At 41.2% G+C, this 24,431-nt stretch overlaps 1 protein-coding gene across 1 annotated transcript; it reads right to left on the reverse strand.

The window, feature by feature from the left end:
* Window positions 1–641: 641 nt before the first annotated feature.
* On the reverse strand, window positions 642–22,539 carry sytl5 (synaptotagmin-like 5). Its single transcript, XM_069663149.1, has 18 exons — window positions 22,502–22,539; window positions 22,255–22,392; window positions 21,954–22,169; window positions 20,463–20,575; window positions 20,265–20,361; window positions 19,675–19,812; window positions 19,134–19,242; window positions 18,888–19,017; window positions 16,704–16,804; window positions 15,940–16,035; window positions 11,796–11,861; window positions 7,935–8,113; window positions 5,740–5,842; window positions 5,481–5,642; window positions 5,284–5,389; window positions 4,111–4,249; window positions 2,633–2,841; window positions 642–1,099 (listed from the first exon to the last, which is right to left on the reverse strand). Exons 2-18 carry the CDS (start codon window positions 22,371–22,373, stop codon window positions 957–959), a joined length of 2,226 nt encoding a protein of 741 aa, XP_069519250.1. The 5' UTR covers window positions 22,374–22,392; window positions 22,502–22,539; the 3' UTR covers window positions 642–956.
* Between the last annotated feature and the right edge of the window lie 1,892 nt (window positions 22,540–24,431).

Genomic DNA, 24,431 nt, shown 5'->3' on the forward strand with positions numbered 1-24,431 from the left:
ATTTGAGTGTCTTTGCGTGTTCAACAATACAATCCTAATGGTCTAGGAAATTTAACGGCTGATTTCCACAACTTTTCCGGCATTTAAAAAAAAAAAATGTCATGAATAAAGTTACATGCAGTCATCGTTTTTTTGCTAGCATATTCTAAAATCAGTACTTTCATCCGAAGCTGCTTTGTTTTCAGTTCAGGAGAGTAAAAGAAGATTTTATGATATTTTCCGCCATCAACTGATCTTTAAAAGAGCATTAAAAATGAACTCTCCATTGATATAAAAATGGGATGGTCCTTCCACATTGATCATACAAGTCTTCAAAAGTGCTATGATTATAGTTTCAATTAAGCAGTACCTCCTAATTGATCATCATTCTGCTCATTCAGAGTTCAACAACTGTCACTTCCACCTCTACACACAACTGTTTAAAACTGGACGACTCTCAGCATCGTCGTGTGCTTCAAACCAGGAAGCAGCGCGGTTGATATAAAGGGAATGTCTAAGTCTCAACATTATTGATCAGAGCCTCGCCTAATGCTTTACAACCGCTCTCCGTCAGCTGTAACCACATGCAGATACGAGTCTGGTACATGAATCACAGAGACGAGGACGGACACATCGGGACGCTGTGTGCTTATTCAGTGGGTAATACACAACATCATCTGCATATACAGCAGTAAACAGCAGTGCTTGGTCAAAACGAGATGCTTTGGAGGGCTGGGGGCACATGTGGATGAGAGCGTAAGGCATGACTGGCTGTTCTAGACGAGAAAGGGGATCTAAAGAGAGAGAGAAGTGGGGATAGGGGGACGTCTTTGTTCCTTTACGAGCGTTCGAGTCACTGTTTCATGCTTTTTTGACTGTTCCACGTTTCCAGCTCTCTCCTCGCCGCCTTCACGTCACTTCTCTCTCTTTCTTCTTATTCTCTTTTATCCTCTCTCGCCTGTGCTTTCGGCTCCAACTCATGTGTTGCACTTGCCCATGCTTGATCGCAGCATCAGCGTACACTCGTGAGGGACTTCTGGGTTGTCAATCATGCGTTGCCACAGCCGCTGTTCCTCCCCGTATGAGTCCATCCAGTCTACCTCGTTCCCATAGCTTTTGCCTTGAGGGGATGAGAGACAAAAACGTAAACATTTGTTTTACATTGTTGGAACTAGTGGAGAGCCCCGAGGACATAAACACTCTCTCTGCACTCCAGTATTCGATGTAAGGTGAAATGATATCTGTAGTTAAAGATATAATGTTGAAGATTTTCATTTAAATAAATGTCTGCTAAGTCACTATAACTCGTTGAATGAGGTAACACAATGGTGATTCAGCCTATGACCCACTGAAGAAAGCCTTTGCAATTGCAGTATTACAGACTGGCTGTCTGTGGTGACTTTAGTGGATAAAATCACAAGCGGCGCCCAGTTAGTGACGCGTTTTCCATCACCCAGCAGTGGCTGGTCTGCCAGAGAGGGTAGGCGGAGCTAAGCGGCTGCTTTTCCGCTCTCTGCAAGTGTTGCGAGTAAACAGTAATCTACTATGGCTGAACAAACAAAGAAAAGATGGATGACTACAGATACAACTTCAAAAATAAGTGAAAATCAAAAGAAAAAGAAACAAATTCGACTCTCAGATGAAGGCAAACAGTCTAAAAAGCGACCGTGAGCGAGGAAAATCAAGAGTTACAACCGGAACCAACCGTGGACGTCACAAATGTGACACTGTCTGGATATCTGGGAAGTGTACTCCCGCAATAACAGTTTATCGCCATAGATGCAGCCAAAAATAACGAAACTGAGATTACCACTTTAATAGCTAAGAAAACCTTTCCCCCCCCGGCATACCCCCAAAAACAGACATGCCTCTTATCTTCCGGTGCGACTTATATTCTGGGTTTTATGGTAAAAGTTCAGAGTTTTAGACCTCGATGTCCTGAGCACAATGAAGAAGGTCTGGGCGGGAAAACAAACTTAATTGAATCATTCATTATTATGATAAATACTGACATGAAAATGTCAAACTGTTACTTTGAAGTCATAAACAAAAACAACCTGTCTGAATCATGATCCTCTGCATGCTGAAACGTTTCAGGGTTTTGTCGAGCCTTTTCTCCAAAAACTGACACTTAAATCATCGCACTGTGAATACAAAAGAAAATAGGCCTCCCTTTTCACTTCTCCCAAATCACACAGCACACAATCTGTTTTCCCTTTGAATATTCTTCAATGTGCCAACTTCAATAGCCAGAGGAAGAAAAACAGCTCTGCAACCAAAGATCGTTGGCTTCAAGATAAGCGGGACAGAACATATAATTCAGGGCTTTTGTTGGGTTTGAATATACTTACTGTTCTTTCTTTCCAAGATACTTTTAAGCCATTTTTCTTTGAACTTGAATGAAAGCTTATTTTTATTCACTAAGCATCGCAGCACAAATAATTCCTGTAGGTACACAGCATCAGCCTCCTTAAACTTTCACTAAAGCTCTTCAGCCCATCGAGAAATGAGCAACTTTCACTCGGTTTAACGCCGTGTTTGAAATTCTGAGCAAGACTTTGACCTTATGAAAGAATGCAGAAATGTCTCCCATACTAACAACGAACTCTAACAAGGTACTTTTCTTGTACAGCCGTCAACCTTGCACACGCACCTGAGCCAGCTCCGAGCCTCACTCCCCCCAGGAAGACATTGCTGGCCAGGGCCTCTTTGTCCCACACAGTGAGCTCTAGGCAGACGTTGTTGAGGTCTCCCGGCTGCAGGCCGCAGTAGGTGAAGGTGTGGTTCCACTGCGGGTTCACAGTGCGACGATCCACCGCCGTCTTGTGCTTAGTGGATTTGTTGTTGTCAGGGAGGAGGTATCTGAGGGAAAGAATGAAAATGTACTCACAATGCTTGGGCTTTGTTTTTATAAAATCTCATTTTATGTTACAAGGGAGCTGCATCAGATTGGTTTAACAGAATCTGCTGGACCAGAGACTCTGAAGGAATTATAAAGAAGAGACGCAAATTAATTACAATAAAGACAAGCAAAATACTACTGTACAACTGCAGGTCGTAATTTAATGTCTGTCCTGTTTACTTTGCCCAAACTGTCTGTGTGTGTTTTTCTAGGTAAACAGGTGTGTGCGATTGGTGAACTGACTTCCAGCTCCAGCAGGTGATGTGAGGTGAGGCTATGGCAGAGGTCCATCCCCTATATACTTACCAAGATGGCTCCCCTGCAGCCCAAAGGGAAGAACCCATCTCCTCTCTCAACCGGCCACACAATCCTTTGTTTAGAGCAAGTACACCTTTGTCCTGTTTTGTTAGCTAGGGAGGTTAAGTGTTTGTGTTTTGGTTTCTTTCCTTTCTCAGGTTAGTGCATTTACCCAGTTAGAAACGTTTTGTTTATGTTCTTAATTCAAGTTTTTTCGTACTAATTCCTGTGTTGGTTTATACTAGTATCATTTCTGTAAATAAATCCATTTCGTTACATCTTGAAATCTAAGTCTCTGAGGCTGCTCGGGGCTTGAGGAAAACAGGCCTTTTTCTTGTAGTGTTCTGCCCCCCCTAGATGATGCATAACACGTTCAGAGAGAAACAAAATGACACAAAGCTATTAAAATCAGTTGTTGAGTTGTTTTTGTATTTCTGGCAGTATAATTTCCTTCAGGATTAATAAAGTTCTATCTTATCTTATCTTAAAACGACCAAATGCAGACAAACATGATCATCAAAAAGAGACCGTCAAAATAACCGTATAAGATCACCACATAGAGGCGAAAATGACCACAGAGAGAAACAAAAAGAATGACAGCCAAGAGTCTCAACATGAACCCAAAGAGAAGCAGAGAAGCAAAACAACTACAAAGAGACACAAGATGAATAAATGAAAAGCATCTTTATCTGATGTCTGCCTGTTGTCTCATAAACCATGTCCAAGTTGAAGTTGACAATCCATGTTTTTCTTATTGAAAATGAGCTGTGTATTTGCCATTTATGTATTATGCTTAATTGTTAATTACACTTTATTATTGCTATGAATTGAGACTTTAAAAGGATTATTAAATCCATTTTCCTTCATTAGACACGTGCTCTCTTTCATGAAAGCTCCATTCAAACGTCTCTAACCTGAAGGCAGTGTCTCACCCTTTCACAAAAGGATCCGAGGTGCCTCCAGACTTGACAGCAGTCAGATTTTTCGCTCCTTTGACCAGCAGCTCGACCATGCCCCCTTCAGGCAGCGTGAAGCTGGACGCCTTCTTGCTTTTCAGGAAGCCTTTCTTCACTGAGGGGGGAGGAGAGCAGACGAAGAACAAACAATCCTCACTTTAAAGGTTCAGGTATATTTATGTAACACGTTCATGAGGACACCGTCAGCACACAGACATAAAAATGCATCTTGTATTTACACAACTAAGCACACATTCAGTACACAGACTTGTGCGTCTACATTTTTCTTTTTAACAAAGAAAAATAAGACAAATTCAGGTGTCAGCAAACATGAAGCACAGGCCTAATAAATTGTAACTCATGGCTTTATGAATGGTTAACAAATAATAAACTAATTCTTTATTGGAAAAGAGTTGAATCTGGAGGTTGGCTGGAGATTGTATCCTTTTTACTTGTTAATAAAGAAAGTTATATTATAATTACTTTATAACTGTGCTTCATTCTTCTCCACCATATGTTAGTGTCTATTCACAAAATGACTTTAATCTGCTCACCTTGCTTCTCTTCACTTATTTCTCCCCACACACCTTCACCTGCTCTACCTGCACACAGCAGCTCTCTCTGTATCCCTCCCTGTCTGTCTGCTCTGTTTACATTTTACAAAGTCGCCCAAAAAATACAACTCGTGTTTTGTATTTTTCACCCGCATTAAGCAGCACTTTATACTTCTTAGAGGCAGGATGTAAAATTAGGACATGAGTGCATAGAAAACTTTTCTTTAGGTCAGATGGGGGAAGGAAATGTTTATTTTTGGTGTAAGACAAAGTCTGGAAAAGTTCTATTTAACTGTGTTGACAGGCAGCCTTCCACTGGTGGGTCGTCATTATTACAAACCCATGCTGTGCAAACACACATAGGTCAAATCCAGCAAACTTTATGTTAACAACTAGCAGAGATCCTAATATTTTAAATCGAAAATGTCTTCAAGAATATTTAGATCTGATGGAGCGATGGAGTCGTAAAAACATGAAGCCTTTGAATAATTCACTCAGTATTAACATCATACAGTGACAAAAAGGGCTGTAACAAGTGGATAAAAACTACACTGAATCCGTTCCATGATACAAAATTTAACAGTTATGTTAGTACCTGGTACTTCATCCAGAGGCATTAGGTTCTTCTCTCCCGGTATGTACTTCAACACAACTGTCAGTTCTCCTTTATACGGCATTGTGGCGTCCATGCTGTTCTCCACCTACACAAACATCATTCACAGCCTGCTCAGGGACTCTGTGTGTGTGTGTGTTTTTATGACATCACACGTGTGATATAATCCTGCATCTTACCTTAGGCTGCAGGGCGTACCACTCCTCTATTTGGGTGTCAAACTCCCAGGAGTCAAAGGTCAGCTCCACCTCTCCCAGGAAGCTGTTCTGTCCGAAGCGGTCGTGGTGCCACACGGAGACCTGCAGGGTCCGTGTCTCCAGCTGCGAGTGGCTGATCACGTACTACACGACACGAGGAAGAAAAGAGCGTAATGGGAAAGTTATGACCTCGGCGACCTCAGTTCCCAGAATAACCATTGTGAGTTTTTCAGCCACTGACCCTCAGGTTCTCATTGAAAACAGGGCTAATGGTGTTGGCCTTGACGCTCGTCTTCCTCTTGCTCTGTCGTGACATATCTGGCAGCAGGTAGGTCTTCACATAACTGTAATGAAACAGACAGTAAATTCATCAGACTCCACAGAAGGAAAGGGACACTGTTTTTTAATGTATATAAGTACAATTATAAATCCACTGCCTGCTATTTATAAAATTAATATCAAGTACATTTTAAAAACAAATGTACTATTCATATTAGTTATAAACAAACTAACACAAAACAATTTAAATCAAACTCCAGTTAGAGACACACTTTGACATTTTAGAAAACAGCTTTTGTTTTGCCTTTTTGTTTTATTTACCAACAGTGAGATAAAAAGGTTGACATTTCTCTGTGTTGAAAATAGATCTAATACAGAGAGAACAGCAACTCCGTCAAAGGAGCAGTGTGACAAAGCTTTTATCCCCTTGTTGTGAGTATTTAACGTGTATAAACAGAAAATGAGTCATTTAATGAGCAGTTTTTGCTTCTACTTTCTCATGAGTGACTTTTAGGGCCTGTGTCCACAAACGTTTTTTTTTTTGTTGCACTGGCAGCGCTTATCTTCTATACAAAACCAATGCAGTTCAGTGTTTTCAGCGCTCAGCATCCTCAGCGCAAGAACACCCGCATCAGCATCAGCTGTTTTTTGTCGCAGCGCTTTCAGTTGAAAATAGTTTAACTTTTGGAATACAGCCATGCTTGCCACTTTTCCCTCACCGACCAATCAAAATCAAGAAGGGGCGCGACCTCAGATATCAACTTCGTCAACAACAATGGCAGAGGAGAAGCTAATCCTCTCGTTTTTCCGATGGTACAATTTCCTTGTCTCGAGATGCTATTTATTGTTTTTATGTTTTCTTTGTAAAATTTCCTTGAATAAAAGCAAAGATTAAGAATACAGAGCAATTTAAAACAGACTTAATGATCACTACCGTTGGACAACTTTTGTAGCCAAGCAACAGTAAGCGCCGCTGAGAAGCGCTCTGAAATTGAGGTAGTCGGTGCTGCCAGTGCAAAAAAACGCAGTAAGTGGACACAGGCCCTTAATATAACGTATGGTTGGTATTGGCTCTCTTCCACAGAGAAAACAGTTAACTATTAACATTAACCGCTGTTGACTTGATGCAGTCGTTGTAAAAAAAGACGTCTTAAGTCTTCTGTTGCTTTATGTATTAATTTAATTTAATTTTAATTCAATATGCTTTATTGACATGGATGTAATAGAGACAATATTGTCAAAGCATAAAGTGATAATCAGAAAAAAAACCCCAGAAAGATTTAAATGTACAAATCTGAAAAGTGGCTACTCAAATGATTAAAAACTAAGAAACTAGTGACCCTTCATCATTGGCATGAGTAACATTTACAACTGCAAACTTGAGAGAGATTTCTCACAACCTACCAACCAAAGTTCTTATTGTTGGCTTAAACTGATCTGATAAATCACCAGAAAACAAATAATTAGATGAAAAAAATAGAACTTTAATGCTCTACTTTTACGCTGACACGGGCAAGAAAATCCCAAAAGTGCCGTGAGTGAAACAGATCCCCAACATGAGGCTGATTAAACTCCATCGGCTGATCTGCTGATGTGTGGTACGATTAAAGCTCCAGACAAACAGAAAGTGGACCTTGAGTTGGGATTGTTTTTGACAAAGTGCTAACCAATGCCGTATTAGCCGAGTGTAACTTCTTGTTTAGTAACAGCAGGGTGCAATGAGAGAAAAAATCTGTAAGAACTGACCGGCTTTAATCGAATCCCACTTTGGATGGATTAGCGTGACAGCTACGATACAAGATTGTTCTTTATTTTTGCTTTCTGTTTTCAAGCTAAGCTAGGCTTAACCGGCCTGTAGCAATCACTCTACTTAACTCAAAGGTAATTTCCCAAATTGTTGGAGTATTCCTTCCATGAAGATGATACATATAAATGCAAATAACTGATGTATGAGCGTAACAGCTATCTTTTTCTGGAGGCTGTTTCTCCCTGCTTTTGTTTTTGAGCTAAGCTAGGCTAAACACACCCAGGATCAATAATTGTACTCCCATTACTTCCCATAAAATCTGGATTACTCCTTTGAGAAAATCGATCATAAACTCATAAAAAAGCAAATTACTGCACTGCGAAATTCTGTGTTCTTGTGTGCACTCTTACGCGTCCGTGCGTTGCCTCTTCTCATCTCCGGTTGCCAGGTTGTGACACTCTTTCACCAGGACGTTGAGCGCGCCGGTCTTGTAGCTGTAGCTGATGTTCAGCAGGATCTCGCCGCTCACCCGGGCGTTGCCATAGTCCCCAGATTCACTGTACATGCTCAACATGCTGTTTATGCTGCTCTGTGATGCACACACAGGAGACAGATAGAGGCAGAGTTAATGAGAGCGGGAGAAGGTCAATAGAGGAGGTGAGGAGGTAAGGAAAGAAAATGAGAGCGATGCTGAAGAAAACAAAAAATATCACAGACGTGCTGATGAAATACGGGAGAAATAAAGCAAGTTCTGTGGTAATACACTGTAATGTTAAGAGTGAGGCTCAGGCCATGTGAAATAAAACATTTCTACAGCTGCACCCGCATAAAATATGTACTGTGTAGCCTACAGACAGAAGATTCAGAGAACTTCTGGACATACAGAACAAGGGAGATACTCTACTGTGTTGTAGAGCCGTGAATCCCAAAGTGTGGGCCATAAAAGGTACCTCAGGTGGGCCTTGAGGGGTCATTTACAAGTTTTTATTTTTTCACTTTGTACTATATGCCTTTATCTTGATGCTTAGAAATTGCTAGGTGGGGGTGGTGGCAGAGCAGGTGCCCTATTTACAAAGGCCGAGTCCTTGCAGCATCAGCCGTGGGTTTGACACTGACTCACAGCCTTTTTCTGCATGTCATCCCCACTTTCTCCTCCCCATATTTCACTTTTCACAAAGCACAAAATTGCTAGGTATGAGTGGATGGGAGTTTTTTTCCCTTATTCCACATTCACGCAGACCATTCTTTGGTAATGTCATAAAAATGTATTAATTTTAGTCTCATGTCTTGTGATCTAAAGGTTGGTTGGGCCCTGGAACATTTTCAGATTTAAAATTGTTCCGTTGCATTCGTACGTTTGGGAACTGTAGAGGATATATGAACAGGGCTTTCATGCAAAATGGAGCACTTCTCTTAGGGAAGGTTGCCTGTGTGAATAAAGAATAAAACCGTTTGTTAAAGAAAATCCAACAATTTGTAGATAAAATATATTCTTAATGAGGCGTTGGTTGGTAGAGCAGGCGCTCCATGTACAGTCGTCTCTGATCGCAGGCTTGACTCCCGGTCTGCGGATCATTTGGTGCATGTCCTCCCCAACTCTCTAATCCCAAAATGTCCTGTCTCTTTTCAGCTCTCCTATAAAATGAAGGCCAAAATAAAATATATTTATCTACAGTATATATTGTTAATGTCAGCAAATATTGTATCCTCTATGTTGCTGAATCTAATCTCATAAACTGGACGCCCCCTGGAGCGCTCCCCTCTTCAGGAATGATTGACAGAGTTTAGAAGATGTTACTGCCTATAAAAGGATGTGATGTGTCACATCAGGCATGTACTAGTGCAGAAAATGATTTCCCTGAAGTGACGCATAAATAAATTCTTATGGATGCGTGACAGGATGAGGTGGAGGCACATTAGAGGCAGTGATGACTATGTCGGATTGAGGCATTTCTACTTTCTCTCAGCGTAATATGATTTTCTCTCCCTTTTGTTTTTGCTGGTGGTTAGTTAGTGGTGCGGTCTCATAAGCACTGTTGATGTTTTGGTTACAGTGCAAAATAAAAACTGCAAGTTGGACGGCAACTAAGGATCATCAGTTTTTAATCAACCTGCCGATTACTTTCTAAATTGACATTAGAATATAAAGTAATAATCTCAAAGATTTTCACATAAAAAATGTTGGTTAAGTCACTATCTATCACTGAATGAGGTTACACAATGGTGATTGAGCCTATGGCCCACAGATGAAAGCCTTTGCATTTGCAGTATTACAGACTGGGTGTCTGATGCGACTTTTGCAGAAAAAAATCACAAGTGGCGCCCAGTTAGTGACCAGTTAGTTTTCCATCACCCAGCAGTGGTTGGTCTGCCAGAGAGGGTAGGCGGAGCTAAGCGACTGCTTTTACGGTCTCTGCAGGGGTTGCGAGTAAACAGTAATCTACTATGGCTGAACAAACAAAGAAAAGATGGATGACTACAGATACAACTTCAAAAATAAGTGAAAATCCAAAGAAAACTAAACAAATTGGACGCTCAGATGAAGGCAAACAGTCTAAAAATGAAAGCGACTGTCAGCAAGGAAAATCAAGAGTTACAACCGGAGCCAACCGTGGACGTCACACATGCAACACTGTCTGGATATCTGGAAGTGTGCTCCCGCAATTACTGTTCATCACCATAGATGCTGCCAAAGAGAACAGAACTGAGACCTTCGAGATTACCACTTTAAGTGCTAAAAAAGCACTAAATGCCATCAAAGTTGAAGATAAAGTCTTCAGATATCTAATTTTGTCTCACAGTCCAAAACCCAAAAATGAATTAAATTCACTATCAAATCTGTGAGGGCACTCAACCTTTCGGCCCTGTGAGACTGGTGAAAGAATCAACTCACTGCAATCAGGTGTGTGTGGCACTGATTGGCTTTGATTAAGCCCAGGTGTGGGGAGTCTTCATATACCCTGAGTCTCCAGTGCACTGCCCTGACTCATTATCTCACCTTCAGAGGTAGTGAGAGGTTCTCCATGTGGCTTCTCCATGTGGCTTCTCTAGTTGTCGGTGTATCTGCAAACACCAACTCAGAACTTTGTGTGTATTTGTGGTCAATTGCCTGTTTCCCAGGGAATAATTTGGGGTGCTGGAGAGTTTGTGTGACTCCAGCCTTTTGGGTTATCAAAGGCCTCCCGAGCAGCCTTTGCCTTTAGCTTCGAGTTTTCTGGGTCTCCTGGACAATTCTGGTTTTGAGTCAGCTGCTTGGCAGCGGTGATTTAGTTAATCATTTTAGTGCTTTATTTCATTAAGGAAGCCTGTAGCGGCTCTATACAGTTTCGTTGTCTTTTTCCTCCCCTTTCCAATCTACCGCTACTGCGATTTTGTGGTTATCCCTCTGTGATAACTTTGAGACACCTCTGGGTCTGCACCTGCGTCCAACCCCCCCTTTCCTGACAAAATCAGACACAGAAAAGCAGGAGATCTTCAGTCTAAACGACCTTCTGTTACTGATTCATTTTCCATTGATCAGCTACTATTGTGATAACAAAAGTATCACAACAAAGAAAGCTCAGTGAAACAGAAGGCGGATTAGATAAAGAAACATTACATATAAGTTAATACTAAGAAGAAAAGAGATGTTTGTAAGACGAGAAAATTCTGCCCCTCTTGTCTTTTTATCACTACTAATAACATCCAGCAAGTTACCGCTACCCTACATTGACAGTCCACCTCAGGGGTGCACCTCCTGCGGTTCACAGATTGCCAAATTAAAAGTCTGACACGATAAACTAGAAAGCTTTCGGACCACCTTGAGGAAACCAATTTCAAGAATAAAAGACTCACTACGACCACAGAGGGTGGTTTTTTTTTTATCTGGCAAACAGGACTGTGGAGGCTCCGGAGAGAATATAACTGTTATAATCCTCTGGTAATATAATGTTGTCTGGAGAACAGCGAATTGAGCCTCACACTGGGCTTCTTCTACTGGAAAGTCTACTTCATTTATTTCCTGCAGGGAGCCAGTGTGATAAATGACTAGTTTAATGCGAGGGGCTTAGACTTACTGGGAATAAATGTAGCTTGCGACACATTAAAAAAAACAACAACATGAGGACAAACACAGTAAGCATGCAGGCGTATTCAGAATAAACTGTATGTAGAGGAAACATGAGTATACATTATTCAGTGTGGTGTGTAATATTAGTGCTGTGGTGCTTTCACTGCTCTATAATGTATTGGTGGATATAAATGCATGCACAAACGTGGAGGAGGAGCCTTACAGTCTCAGCATCCGAGTCGGGGACATTGAGGTGTCCCCACCTTCTGTCTGAGCCGGGAGTGGAGGACTAGCAGCCGATTCGTTTAAGAGAGAGATAAACGAGGGGAAAAGAGAGACAGAAAAAAGAGAGAGAGTGTTAGACAGATCTGAGCTCTTTGATGTGTTAGTGATAGAGGCAGACCCCGAGCACAGACCCCAGGCCCCCAGAGGAGCTGCACAACCTCCCCCCACCCCTCTCGTTCGACAGCAGCACAGCCACAAACCACATTACACACGGTTACCATGGTGATTATCAGATGAAACCACAGAGATTACAACTCATCTGGAATTGGCGAAATCGAACGCACACGCACACGCGGACACTCACGCACGCGCACAAACAGGGCAAGAGTCAGAGCGAAAAAGAAGTGTAGTTCCTCCATGATGCTTACTACGCCAATGAAATATGTTCCCCAGAGGATCAGTCCGATTGACTTCTGTGATCCCCTGACTGTTTGTAGCTCCGCCTGCAGCGATATTTGTGGTTTTGACTGAAACTCAAAAACTCGGATGAATCATCATAAAATGTGGTGACGCGATCATGTCTGCCTCACAATGAATGAAAACAACTTTGGTGATCCTTAAAGCACCAGCATGTAAGATTCAGCGTAATCTGTCGACAAATATAATATTAATCATAAGTTATTTATTAGTCATATACTTTTATGAGTGTACAACTCCCTGAAATTAATACTTGCAGTGTTTTTGTTACCTTACAATTGGCTCTTTATATCTACTGAGGGAGTGTGTCTTTCCCATAGACTGTATATAAGAGGAAGTAGCCACCAGGAAGTCAACTATTGGTTTATAGACTTATGTTTTGAAACCTCAAAATCTGAACCGTCCCCAACTTGTATTTTTTGGAGCCACAATTGACCATATTTGGGTGTATAGTCTAGAGATAGACCGATATGGTTTTTTCAGGGCCAATACTGATACCGATTATTACTAGTCAAGGAGGCCGATAACCGATATTTGAAGCCGATATTTATTTGCAGTAAAAGTGAAAATATTGGCGTCAAAATTTTGAATAATACAAACTCCAACACTAACTGTTTAAATGCCTTTAAGCATATGCATCAGAGCCAAAATAACCCAGTTTTAAAATGATCTCTTATCGGCCGTCGGATTTAAAAAAATAATTAAAAATTATTTTTTTTTTTTAAAAAAAGGCCGATGCTGATATGCGTCAAAATGCCAAATATCGGCGCCAATAATTGGCCCGGCCGATAATCGGTCTATCCCTAGTATAGTAATTTTATAAGTCTATATCCTTATTGACAGGTTGCTGTGGTCGGGATTTCAACCCCAGGTAGCCAAACCCTGAAGTAGGGGTGGGACAAAATATCGACACAGCAATATATTGTCATTCTGACTCGTGCAATATAATTAATGATAGGCTGGCGCCGTATATTGATATTTTAATTTACAAACACTGTATCTGGCGCTCTAAACAAATTTCCCTGCCATTTTTACTCACTGCATCATTACTTTGCCTTGCAGTGGGCTTACGACGTAAATGAGGGTAACGTGAACAAGAATTAGTTAATCAGATATCGTGATGTATCATTATGTGATTGTCCTGCAATATATCAATCATCGCAGAATCGCTGTATCGTGATATTACCGTTATTGTGGGCCACGTATTGTATCTTGAGTTACCCTGCAATTCCCACCCCTACCCTGAAGGGTACCCTGATTCATTGTCTTCTTTAACTCAAAATGGCTCCATAATTTTATCTGTTATTTCTAAATTAACACATGCTGCATAAAAAAAAGCTGTGATGGAGTCCAAAAACTAATTTGGAAAAGGTTATTGAGGTAATAAATCAAATGAGAATAAGGGTAATTTTGTCATCTCAGCTTCCTTTCAATCGGACTTATTTTATTACACAAAGCCCACAAAATTAACTAAATTCCCATAAGCCTCAGCTTTTATTCTGAAAGGGGTTTCTGTAATTTCATCCACCCCATTTATATCCGTGAGGGTCGGCTAAATAACAGAAACACCTTTCCTTTTAATGCAATACAGTTCATCAGGTCTGAAAAACTACATCCTCCATAGTAACCCTAAAGTTGAATTAACACCTCTCCATGAACATTATAACCTTCATGACAGGATTTGTTGCAGCAGCAAATTAATACATTTAATATATTTTTCCTCTACAGCTTTGAAGAATGGGATTTAACCAATATTAGAAATTGCACTATTAAATAATAGCTCTAATACTACTTTGGCTGTAGTTTCATTTTCCGCCAAAAGCCCTCTATGAAGTGAATCATGTCACAGTGGGCAGAGAATATTGCAGCCCAATTCAGCGACTCTATCAGCATAATGTCCCTTATCACCTCTTCCCACTTGATTCATTCAGCCCACATCAGCTCACTGATGGTTGTTGGACATTTATAAGATGATTTGATAAATGTCGGACGGACAGGACGTCTGTCTCGCCTGCTTTCTCAGGTAAATTACACACAGACACACACAGGCAGAACAATGAACATGGTATGAGTCAGGAAATAAGCCAATTATACAAAGGCCATTTCAATAACTGGATTTTCTGCCAGACTAAGCACTATGTAATTGGTTGTGAGAGTACCGTGTTGATATGTCTGATAATGTTAGATTTAACCAAGTAGGTAGTTTTGTTTTTCTTGTGCCCATGTTTTGAGATAATTTCTGCCTCTGCTCAGAACGACATAGATTGTAATTACATTTTTGATGATGAGGCAATCAAGTGAACACAACATAAATAATTACGCACATCACTGATTACACAAAGAGATGTTGCTTTGCAGGGGTCTGCTGTGATTAATGATTTCAAGATCTTCAAGAATGTATCATCAGTTTTCTATTTGACCGATGAATTACATCCTTTGTGTTTTAAAGTCCATTGTAAGATAATGAGCATCTGAAACAAACAGAGAAACATGAAATCTAAAGCTGCAATAAGAGATTTTTAAAACACATATCCTCTTGTAAAGGTGTTGAAGGGAATGTGGCAATAATCAGTTGACTATTTTCTCATCCAGTAGACACAGAGCATGAGTTAGCATTCATTTCACGTTTGCTCGCACTTGACACATCCAATATTCACTTTAAAAACTCTGTGAAGGGCCTCTTTAAGCTTATAAAGGTTCCACTACGTTCACTAGTCTGCTGTTTGGTGCAAAGCAGGTCGCGTACAGTGGGTGTATCTGAGGTTTTCGTCTGAGAACAGCTGCTGATGCTGCTGAGATCGCACAAAAACAAACACATGAGTTGGGTGCTAATGATTGTATTGTTCACACTTTTCCTCTAATCAGTTTTTTATATAAAATCATTGATCGGCCCATCCAGTCGCGACAGATGGCGGTCTACAAATGAGTCTGGCTCTGCTTTAGGTTTCTCCCTGTTAACAGGGATCTTTCCCTGCCACTGTTTCCAAGAGCTTGCTCATGGTGGATTAACGTCGGGTCTTTGTAAATGAACAAATAGTTCGGTATAGACCTGCTTTATATGTAAAGTGTCCTGAGGTAACTTTTGTTGTAATTTAGCGCTATATAAACAAAAGTCGATTGATTGATTGGTTCAGAGTGCAGCTTTAAATGTGTTTTCTTATTCCTGTAAACAGTACAAAATTCATCCACCAAGCTCTTTTGTCTGTTGCATAAATAAATACAAATATCTAAAAACTTGGGCACACAAAACTTAGTGTAACATCATATTTTGTTTGGTTACCTTGCTTAATCAACTCTATAATAGAATAACAGATATAAAAACTACTTCCAAGGGGTTTCAACAGAACATGCACTACAATAACCTGCATTGAAACACGTAACTGCAACATGCTCCTACACAATCCTTTCATTATCATACTACAAGTTAGTTTATGAAAATGCAGACAAGCTTCCTAAGCGTGCAGTGGAGGGTGTTCGTGACACAAGCTGTCTCCCACAATGTTTACACAGTCAACAACGAAACATACCCAACTGACTCAAGCATCAGGTGACGATGTATACAGAGCGAGCATGTTCATGTTTGCACTGTATGTGTGCACACAGGACTTCCCAGAATCTGTCTCTTCATATTGTTGTGTTTGTAATAGCGTTAACATGGGTGTTACCATTGACACTGCAATGCTGCCGCGTTGTTTGGGAGACTTTCCGTGGGCTGACATCAGAGCGTCAATGTCCTCCTCCGTTTCCTCATCAGTAAAGTCCTGCGGATGACAGAATTCGGATTTAATCAAAAGCGGAGATGGCATCTGGGAAGCTGGCCAAAGCATCTTTGCGTATTGGAGAGTTTTTTCCACACGAGCTCTGTGTGGGCGGATTCAGCCAGCTTCCATTAATTTAATCAGGCAAGTCAGGAAAGTGTGTGGTTTGTTTACTCACTTTTCACGCACAGAAATCACAAAGGCATTGGGTTAACTGTAAACTTGTGAGCATGAATGGATGAGTAAGTAAGAAAAGAAAATCGTGTTTGAGCCAGAGTGCCTGTTTTTTTTGTTAGGCGCTTTGAAAGCAAATGAACACTCAGAGACAAAGCAGCCCTATACTAACCATCAGATCCTCCACCTGTTTTCAGCCTACAGCCGTTTAGATGCACGTCATGCTCTTTGAAGTGAGCTCTAAGGGGAAATTAACATTCAGCCCCACGCCTGATGCATCACGTTAAGTTCATCAGCCCACAGATCCTGAACTCAATACAGAGACAGCACAGTACATGTATTCATTTAGCAGGGGCATGGACTAAAACCTCAAACAGGCTGTGTGGATTTGAAACTCAAAGCTTTTGCTGTGATGGTGATTTTTTTTGGAGGGATTAAATATGTGATCAGTGTGCAGGGCTGAATGGAGAAGGAAGGGACAGATTGATGGCTCTTACTGCTTGGGTGAGTCCGGGAATCGAATGCCTTCTGACACTGAAGGCATCGTCGCTGGGTTCAGAACCAGGACCTGACAGGTCCATCTCTGAGCGACTGAGATCTGGTGCAGAAAGGGGAAGAGAGGAGGAGTGAGAAAAATAATGTTGTTTCAAGATGCTGTTTGAAAGGAGTGTGAGTCTGGAAGGCGAAAGCTGAGGAATAGAAGCAGACGGTGCAATAGAGGGTAGAAACTAAACCCTATCCTCATGTTATCTGCTTTGGAAAAGTGACAGTGTGTAAATATTTTCTCCATGTAACTGTAATAATACAAAAGCGAATTTGTTTAAGAGTTTATCTGTAAAAAATGCAGCTAAAATGCTTCTTGTTAAGAGTAAGAAGGCCACACCGTCAAGCATTTCATAAAACTGAACAAATACATTGAATTGACTGTTGTTTTGAGTATGAACATAAGCATATCAGGGCCTAGTTGATGACAATAAAAAAACACACATATACACACAACAAGTAAAAATACAATTCACAGATGATTGCTTTGATCTTAATTCATCAAACTGACTCCAGTGCTATACCTAAATTGCTATGGTAGCTAACATTAACGAGATAGCTGCTTACCAGATGCCAGTTTGAACACAAACTCTGCCGCAGTGAAAGTGTCTTCAACTATACACACATCTAGCTCACGTTTCTTATTACTTTGGTTTGTTCTGTTGTATTTCTCCCGAGGAACACAACCAATACTGCTAGTATTTGCTGGAAAGAGAAATATTTGACGCTAACAGTCACAAGCAGCAGTCGGAATGGCGGGAGTTGCTATGGCGATATGAACTAGCGGGGAGAACTGTCCAATGAGAAAAGAGAACTAAAACCTTTGGCTGTGATTGGTGTATTGGCTTTTCTGCTGTCCAATGAGATGAGCCAGCGTTGCTATGCAGATTTGGTGCGTAGGATGCAAAGTTCAAGTAGAGAATAGATTACATTTTAATCAAATTAATATCATGGACCCCTTAAATTTGACCTAATTTCTCAATATTATGGCATTTTGCCACTTCAAATCAATGGACAAAAATGTGGCTATACTAAACCACTTAACCTAAGAAGTTAATGCGATGTATTTTGCAATCCATGCTGTCCTAATGGACTCTTTGTTAGCCAGACATGCTAACAATTCCATTAAAGGATAAGCAGTTAAACCACATATTTGAATCCATTTCTTACACTTTCCCTCTTGTCCTTTTGGTTTTAAAAATGGCTTTAAAATACTGTTAGTGTTACTGTATGTGTCTTAATTGTTAAGTTTTAGAGCTGGAGGGCATACGTCTCAATTTCAAAGATCTATCCAGCACAGCTGTTCTCCTTGCTTCCAGTCTTTATGCTAAACAAAGAATCACTTCCCAGCACGAGCTTAAATCCTAACACACAGAGATATTTCTCAAAATGCTGATGTGTTTTTGTTAATGTGTAAAATACATAATTCAGAAAAAGGAGAAAAGGAGAAAGGGGAAGCTACATTTTGAGATGTAAAACGGATAAGTAAGCAGAAAAAATGGGACTTAAACTGTGGGAGGCTGCTTTACCACAAGTCTATGTCTGAGATTTAGAAACAGTGATCCCCAGAGTCTGTTCATTGCTATTACTGCTACAATGCTTTGAAATAAAATAGTTTAATACGGTCTGACAGATCTGTGGGCATGAGTCAAGATCCTCACTCAGCAGTTCTCTTTCAGCTAACGACACTAATCAAAGCCATTTTAAAATCTTGACACGCTTCTTAGCAGCTGTTAGGAGTGAAGATAAAGGGTCTGACAGAGATACGCAAAGTGGAGGAGATTATACTTAAAAAGGGGAGAGTTCAACACAAAAATTAGAGCAGCAGACAGCAACAGGGATGAAAATTGCCTATGCAACATCTGCACCTGACAGGAGGAGTACGGAGTAATTTCATCCTTTATGAGGTACCTAACAGTTTGAGTTGGGGAGCAGCTGAGTGTTTTTTGACAGCCTTGCTTCGACTGTCTAACATCAACTTTGAAGGTGCTGCCTCTAAAACATGTTGAAACTGTGACTCAGATATCGAAATGTTTGCTGCGAAGCTGTGAGACAAGAGCCGGAGTCTTGTCGCTTTAATGTTGAGCATAAAAAAAATTATTGCAAGCAATAGCTGTTGGCGTTTGTGAGTGAGATACCTGATGAAACCGAGGCCTTGGACACAGAAATGGTTGGGGCGCCTGCACTCTTCCTGTAATATCCGGGAGTTTTTTTCTCCGGCGTGCTGTCGCTGGAGTGTAAACTGGCGACGCTCTCCGCTCCATCAGGCTGCGTACAAACACAAATACACACACCAAAGCTGGTAAAATAATCATAATAATATAACAAGAGTTTCCCCCCAGTGTGTTAATGTGCTTTTTTGTTTGTGTGCACGAGTCGCTGACCCTGACCCTCCGGTTGTCGTTGCTAGTTTGGGATCTGTCCAAAGTTTGGGAGCGCAGGTTGTTGGGGACCGTGGGAATCCCTGAGGACTCCAAGGCCAACGCGCCGCCCCTGAGAACCAGAAAGAAACCAGTATTTTTATGAATGATATCAAGTCTTGAATAGAGTTTTTATCACTTGAGAGGAAAAAAACTGCCTGATGCTCTTTGGCTGCGTCAATTAAATTTACCCAAACATCACAATAACAGATGCTTTAATGTGACTGAGCTTTTATCTGTCATCTCACTAGAATATTCTTTAATTTCTTTAATTCATTCATTGAAATGTTTTCAAAATAGCTATGCATCCTTGAAGCCTGAAAACTAAATTAAGCTGCATCAAATTCGAAAGTACGTCTCTGCTTCTGTGTTGGAGTTTGACACGGACTGATACAAGGCTGAACGAGTGCTGAGAGATAATCGATCTTAAAACATCAGTGTTAATGTGAACTCTTATCAAGGAATGACATATTGTTATCACAGTGTTTACAGTACGTCTGCTCACCTATTTGAATGTGGACTCGATCGAACACTCAGCAGGCTTTGAGCGTCTCCATCCGACAAAGATTTTAGACTGGGACTGTCGACTCCGTTCTCGGGCTTCAAGGTGGCCCGGCCGCCTTTTTTGTCCAACTTCAATCTTCTGCACAAACGCACACGCATTAGAGATCTTCAGTCATTATTGCAAAATCATTACACTGTGTCTCTATGCCCCGGCTGCTCTATGAAGGTTGTCTCACTCGCTTTGTCTGCATTGCTTTTCTGAATCACTGTGATGCCTTCAGGAACCAATAGAGTGAGGTAATATAAGGAGTGATGTTAGCCAGCTCAATCCAATTACGCTCGGTTGCTTTACCAAATGTATCTTAAATAGATTCATGGTCTCAGACAAATCAGATGAGCATCCACTTGACCTTTGTACTGAGGTCAAGCCTTAACACACTGCAGATTTCTTTCCAGCATGATTTGAACTGACTTTATGCTGCCTCTTTATGTATCTCTTTGTTGTGTAATCCCCTGAGTAAACCCTGTCAAATTCAGTAATGTATGTGTTTGCATGAACATGACTTGAGCTGCTTCGTTTCCTCTACTTACCCTTTCCTGAGTAGTGCGCTTCTGCTGGATTTCGGAGTGTCGGGTCTCTCCGGCTCAGATGTGGCCGACAGGTTTTCTGTCGACTTTTTGACTGATACTTTTGATCAAAAGAACACAAGAACATGTTCATAAAATCAGCAGCTGTTATGTTTTGGATAAAAGAGTTTCACGGTTTGCAGAATAAGCGGAGTAACTCACTGATCGGGCTACTCATGATTGTGTGCTTGACCACATCGCTGCTCGTCCCTTCCTGCTCAAACCGCTTGGACCGCTCCTCCAGGAACCACTCTCCTGTCACCACCTTCAGCTCCCTGCAAAGACAATGTCCACCTTTTACTGTGGACTCAGCATCAGCATAAACATCCACCTAGATATCAATTAGCAATACGTTACTGTGATGGCAAACTTTTTAATATGACATTTAATGCAGTTTTATACTTGTTTCACCCTCATCCCGACTGCCTGCTTGTGTTTCAGTCAGTGATTTTCTGCATGCGAACTGTAGCTGAGGGTTACATATGTAGGTGGGGGAGCAAAAAAGATGTTCACACCAGAAGGAAGAAAGTTGAGAAAAGTTTTGCTTCCTGCACTCTAAACAGAAAACAACATCTTGCGGTCACAGTGTAATTATTCAGACCTGCGGCGGTGGAGAACTTTTTATCCATGCTATAATTTTTTTTTTGGTTGGTAAACAGCCCCCACAAATCCAGCGAGAAGGCCAACTGATATGTTTTCTTGCACCAAAACAAACATGAACGGCAAGCAGCAGCTAGAACTGTTTCTATGTAGGGACTAAAAGACCAAAAAATGTGGGAAAAAAGCACAGTTTCTAGATGATTTCTAGAAATCATGTTTCTACAGAGATTCTAGATGGAGGTGTCTGAAGGGTAGACAAACCCAAACCCAACCCTGTGAGAAAGACTTGCAGGAACTGGATCTTTGGACTTAAGATTAGACGCATATCGCAAAGGATTTTGTCTGTCGACTGTCAACACCTTCTGAACCAGACGGAACCAGACTCCATCCAATCAGTCGGCACGCCACAATCGTATATTGGCTAGAAACAGTGAGGATTTTGTCCCTCGCCTTATGACTCATGACAATAACTCAAGGTTGTTGGTTGTCATAGCATTCAAACACACTTTTAGAATGGAAATAGCAAATGTCATTGCAGAGATGAAAAGATTTGTCATGAGAAACAGCAAAGGTATAAAAAAAAAAATGGACATAATCCAAGAGCGATTCAGGGACGTCAGTAAAAAACAACCCTCATTAGCCAGCACAGTGAAGTGTTAAAGGAAATTTATTTTCAGCTTCACTGATTTGAATACTTTTGCATGGAGTGCATTAAAAACCATGAAAAAAATCACTATAAAGTCGTACGATTTTAAAAAGTTTGGGGACCACATTTTGACTTGTCATAGCAGGAGAAGCCCAAATATAGGCTCCAGTACAAGCCAGCATGCAAAACATAAGGACACTGGACAAAGCTAACCTAAATGTGATGCAGTAGTTCTTTATGTTATCAGGTAAACCTGTGCTTTTCCTGCTGTAAAGTTTGAGAGATCTGAGTGCTGAAACACCTCAACCCCTCACGGACAAATGGAGACAGATGTGGTGTCATTAAACATCTAATCCAAACCATCTGGAGTCCCTTCCTGTTGAGGTCCCTGCGGGCATCACACTTACGAGATCTTGGCACAGACGTTGCATTTCCAGTGCTTCGATTGGGGAGCTTTAACGCGACAGTCGCTGCAGACGCGCAGTTGACACTCCTCGCAGAGATCGCCACGCTCAAAAATCAGGCCCAAAGCCTTCGAACAGCGAGCGCACTGTCGCTCCCCCTGCTCCTGGTGCCGACTGGAGCCTTTCCGTTTGATCTCCAGCAGCTCATTCTTCAGCTTCCTGCGGGACAGAGAACATCAAGGGACATTAAGAAACTAAGAACAAGATTAACAAAAGTTCAAAGTGCTGATGCTGAAGTCCTCACCGTATCCTCTTCTCCTCTCGTTTCCTCAGTTTGTCGTCTTTCTGCAGCACCTTCAGGATCATGTCTCTTTCATGTTCCAGCAGAAAGGAGAGGTTCAGATCCTCCCCGATCTGCTCCATTGGTCCCTCGGTCTATACTCTGCAAATTAAATAAGCCAAGCAAGAATGAGAAGAGGAGTCATCTCTTCTTCTAGTAATGTTCTGCATAGATTGGATTATCTGTAGAGTTTGGTGTAGTCTGAATTTACCAGTGTCCCTCCAGTGTCCCCTCCTCTAATCTTCTGTTTCTTTGGGCAGTCGACAAAAAAGGACCTCTCTCAGGAAACCTACATCAGGTCAAGCAGACACAAGGAAAATTAATTTAAAAGTGGCTAATAATAATAACTTAAAAATACTGAGAAATTAGTCGGCAGTAAAACTCCTGGTTGCTTATCTTTGGCCAGAGTGAAAAGCAATAATTAAAATAAGACAATGATTTCCAGGGTTACAGGGGAAGCAATAGTAATTGGTGGACATTTGACAGCTCCACCGCAGCTTAACAACCTCCCAATTAGGCTGCAAGCCTGACATTCCCCGAACAACACCCACATTTCTCAACTTCTATTAGCAAAGCTCTATCTCTCCCCTCGTCCATGCTTGTACTAATTATCTGGACACCTGCATGCCAGTGCACACAGACAGATAACATTCATTTGGCAAGCGCTTTTGTGCAAAGGGTGAATTGCTTTTTAGCTACACGAGTGGCACAAGGGGGTGGCTATGTCAGTCTGTTGGTCCAACACTGCTTCAAATATCCATCAAGGATTCAGGTTCACTTGGGTGTAGATATTTATGGTGCCCGAATGGTGAAAATAATTGGGGTTTCACAGACTTTTTCTCAGCCATGAAGGCAACATTTTTGTTTTTTAATAGAATATCTTGGAGTGACATTTTGTACATATATGCACTCTCCCTCAGGATGAATTCTTATCATATTAGCGACCCCTCAACTTGGCAAAACGGCTTTCCCATTAGCCTCAGCTGTACCATGTCTTGAGTGCTAATTAGCCACTGCTAACACACTAACATAAGGGAATAAACATTGTGATTTCATGCTAAACAACAATACGTTAGCATTGTCCGTGTGAGCATCTTAGTATGCCGAAATTAGCATTTAGCTGAAAGCACAGCTGTGCCAATTAGAAAGCCTTAAAGGGCAGTTAGCATAGCTGTTTTTTTCACAGTGTGAGAAGACTACCTGCTGAAACACACTCTGAAATCAGGTTGGAGATAAGGATCAAACTACATGAGCTATGGCCGCCTTAATTAAAATGAATGGTCCACAGGGGCAGTGTAAAGCAGTGAAAATGTCACTCCTAGCTAAGCTATTGAAAAGCTAAGTGGCCCTGATATCTTCTGATGGCACTGCTGCTCAGAGAAATGATGAGTTTTGGATGCTATGAAAACACACACGATGACACACAATGCTAGCTGCAGTGCCTGATAAAGCTATGTGCTGCGAATAACCTACATTTGCACAAGAATAGCTTTCCCCCACTGTCCCTAAAACCAATCCTACAGATCAGAAACTGAGGGAGAAAATGCTGCCAGTGCTCGTGCAAATGAAGTTGGGAAATGAAAATTGAATGGAGTGGAGGGATCTGCACGCGGCCACACCAGCCTCCTTCAGTCCTTATTCATTAGCGTCTCTTTCATCCTCGCCCCTTTCTTCTCTCGCCTCTTCCCTTCACTTTACATGAATTAACACTAATGAACCGGCAGACATCATCTCGGCTTCATTTGCAACCAAAGGCACATCAGTGATTTTGGCATATTAAGCTGAACTGCAGCTGCATTGTAGCCAGTGAAGAGAAGTGAGGAGGGGGTTTTGTAGGAAATAATGGTGGCGTCAGATACCTTTGCATTTAAAAGATACAAACTGATGAATACAGATTTACTGAGCGAGTGAGAGCGGCTCTCTGACCCTGTTTTTAGGCAGGCGGTGCTTTGAGCTAAACGCTAACGTGAGCATGCTAACATGTTCACATTAAAAATGCTAACATGCTGATGAGCATGTTCATAATCCTAATTTAGCATGCTAGCAATGAGATAACCTTTAGCTAGAACATACAGCTGAAGCGAATGGGATTAGCAGCAGTTTTGTAAGTGTTTGGTGACATTTGATCAGATATTGGACCA

Source organism: Semicossyphus pulcher, unplaced genomic scaffold (genome assembly GCF_022749685.1).
Source record: "Semicossyphus pulcher isolate SPU_LCO1_2020_fin unplaced genomic scaffold, fSemPul1.0.p SCAF_15, whole genome shotgun sequence".
NCBI classification, from domain to species: domain Eukaryota; kingdom Metazoa; phylum Chordata; class Actinopteri; order Labriformes; family Labridae; genus Semicossyphus; species Semicossyphus pulcher.

Bases quoted from the DNA above. Each gene is read 5' to 3' on its own strand.
- sytl5 (XM_069663149.1), bottom strand. From the start codon at position 22,373: ATGGAGCAGATCGGGGAGGATCTGAACCTCTCCTTTCTGCTGGAACAT. The intron at 8,114-11,795 runs GTAAGGCTCCTC...TGTGCATCACAG, and splicing joins CCGACTCGGATGCTGAGACT to AGCAGCATAAACAGCATGTT. The intron at 2,842-4,110 runs GTGAGACACTGC...TCTTTCCCTCAG, and splicing joins TCGGATCCTTTTGTGAAAGG to ATACCTCCTCCCTGACAACA.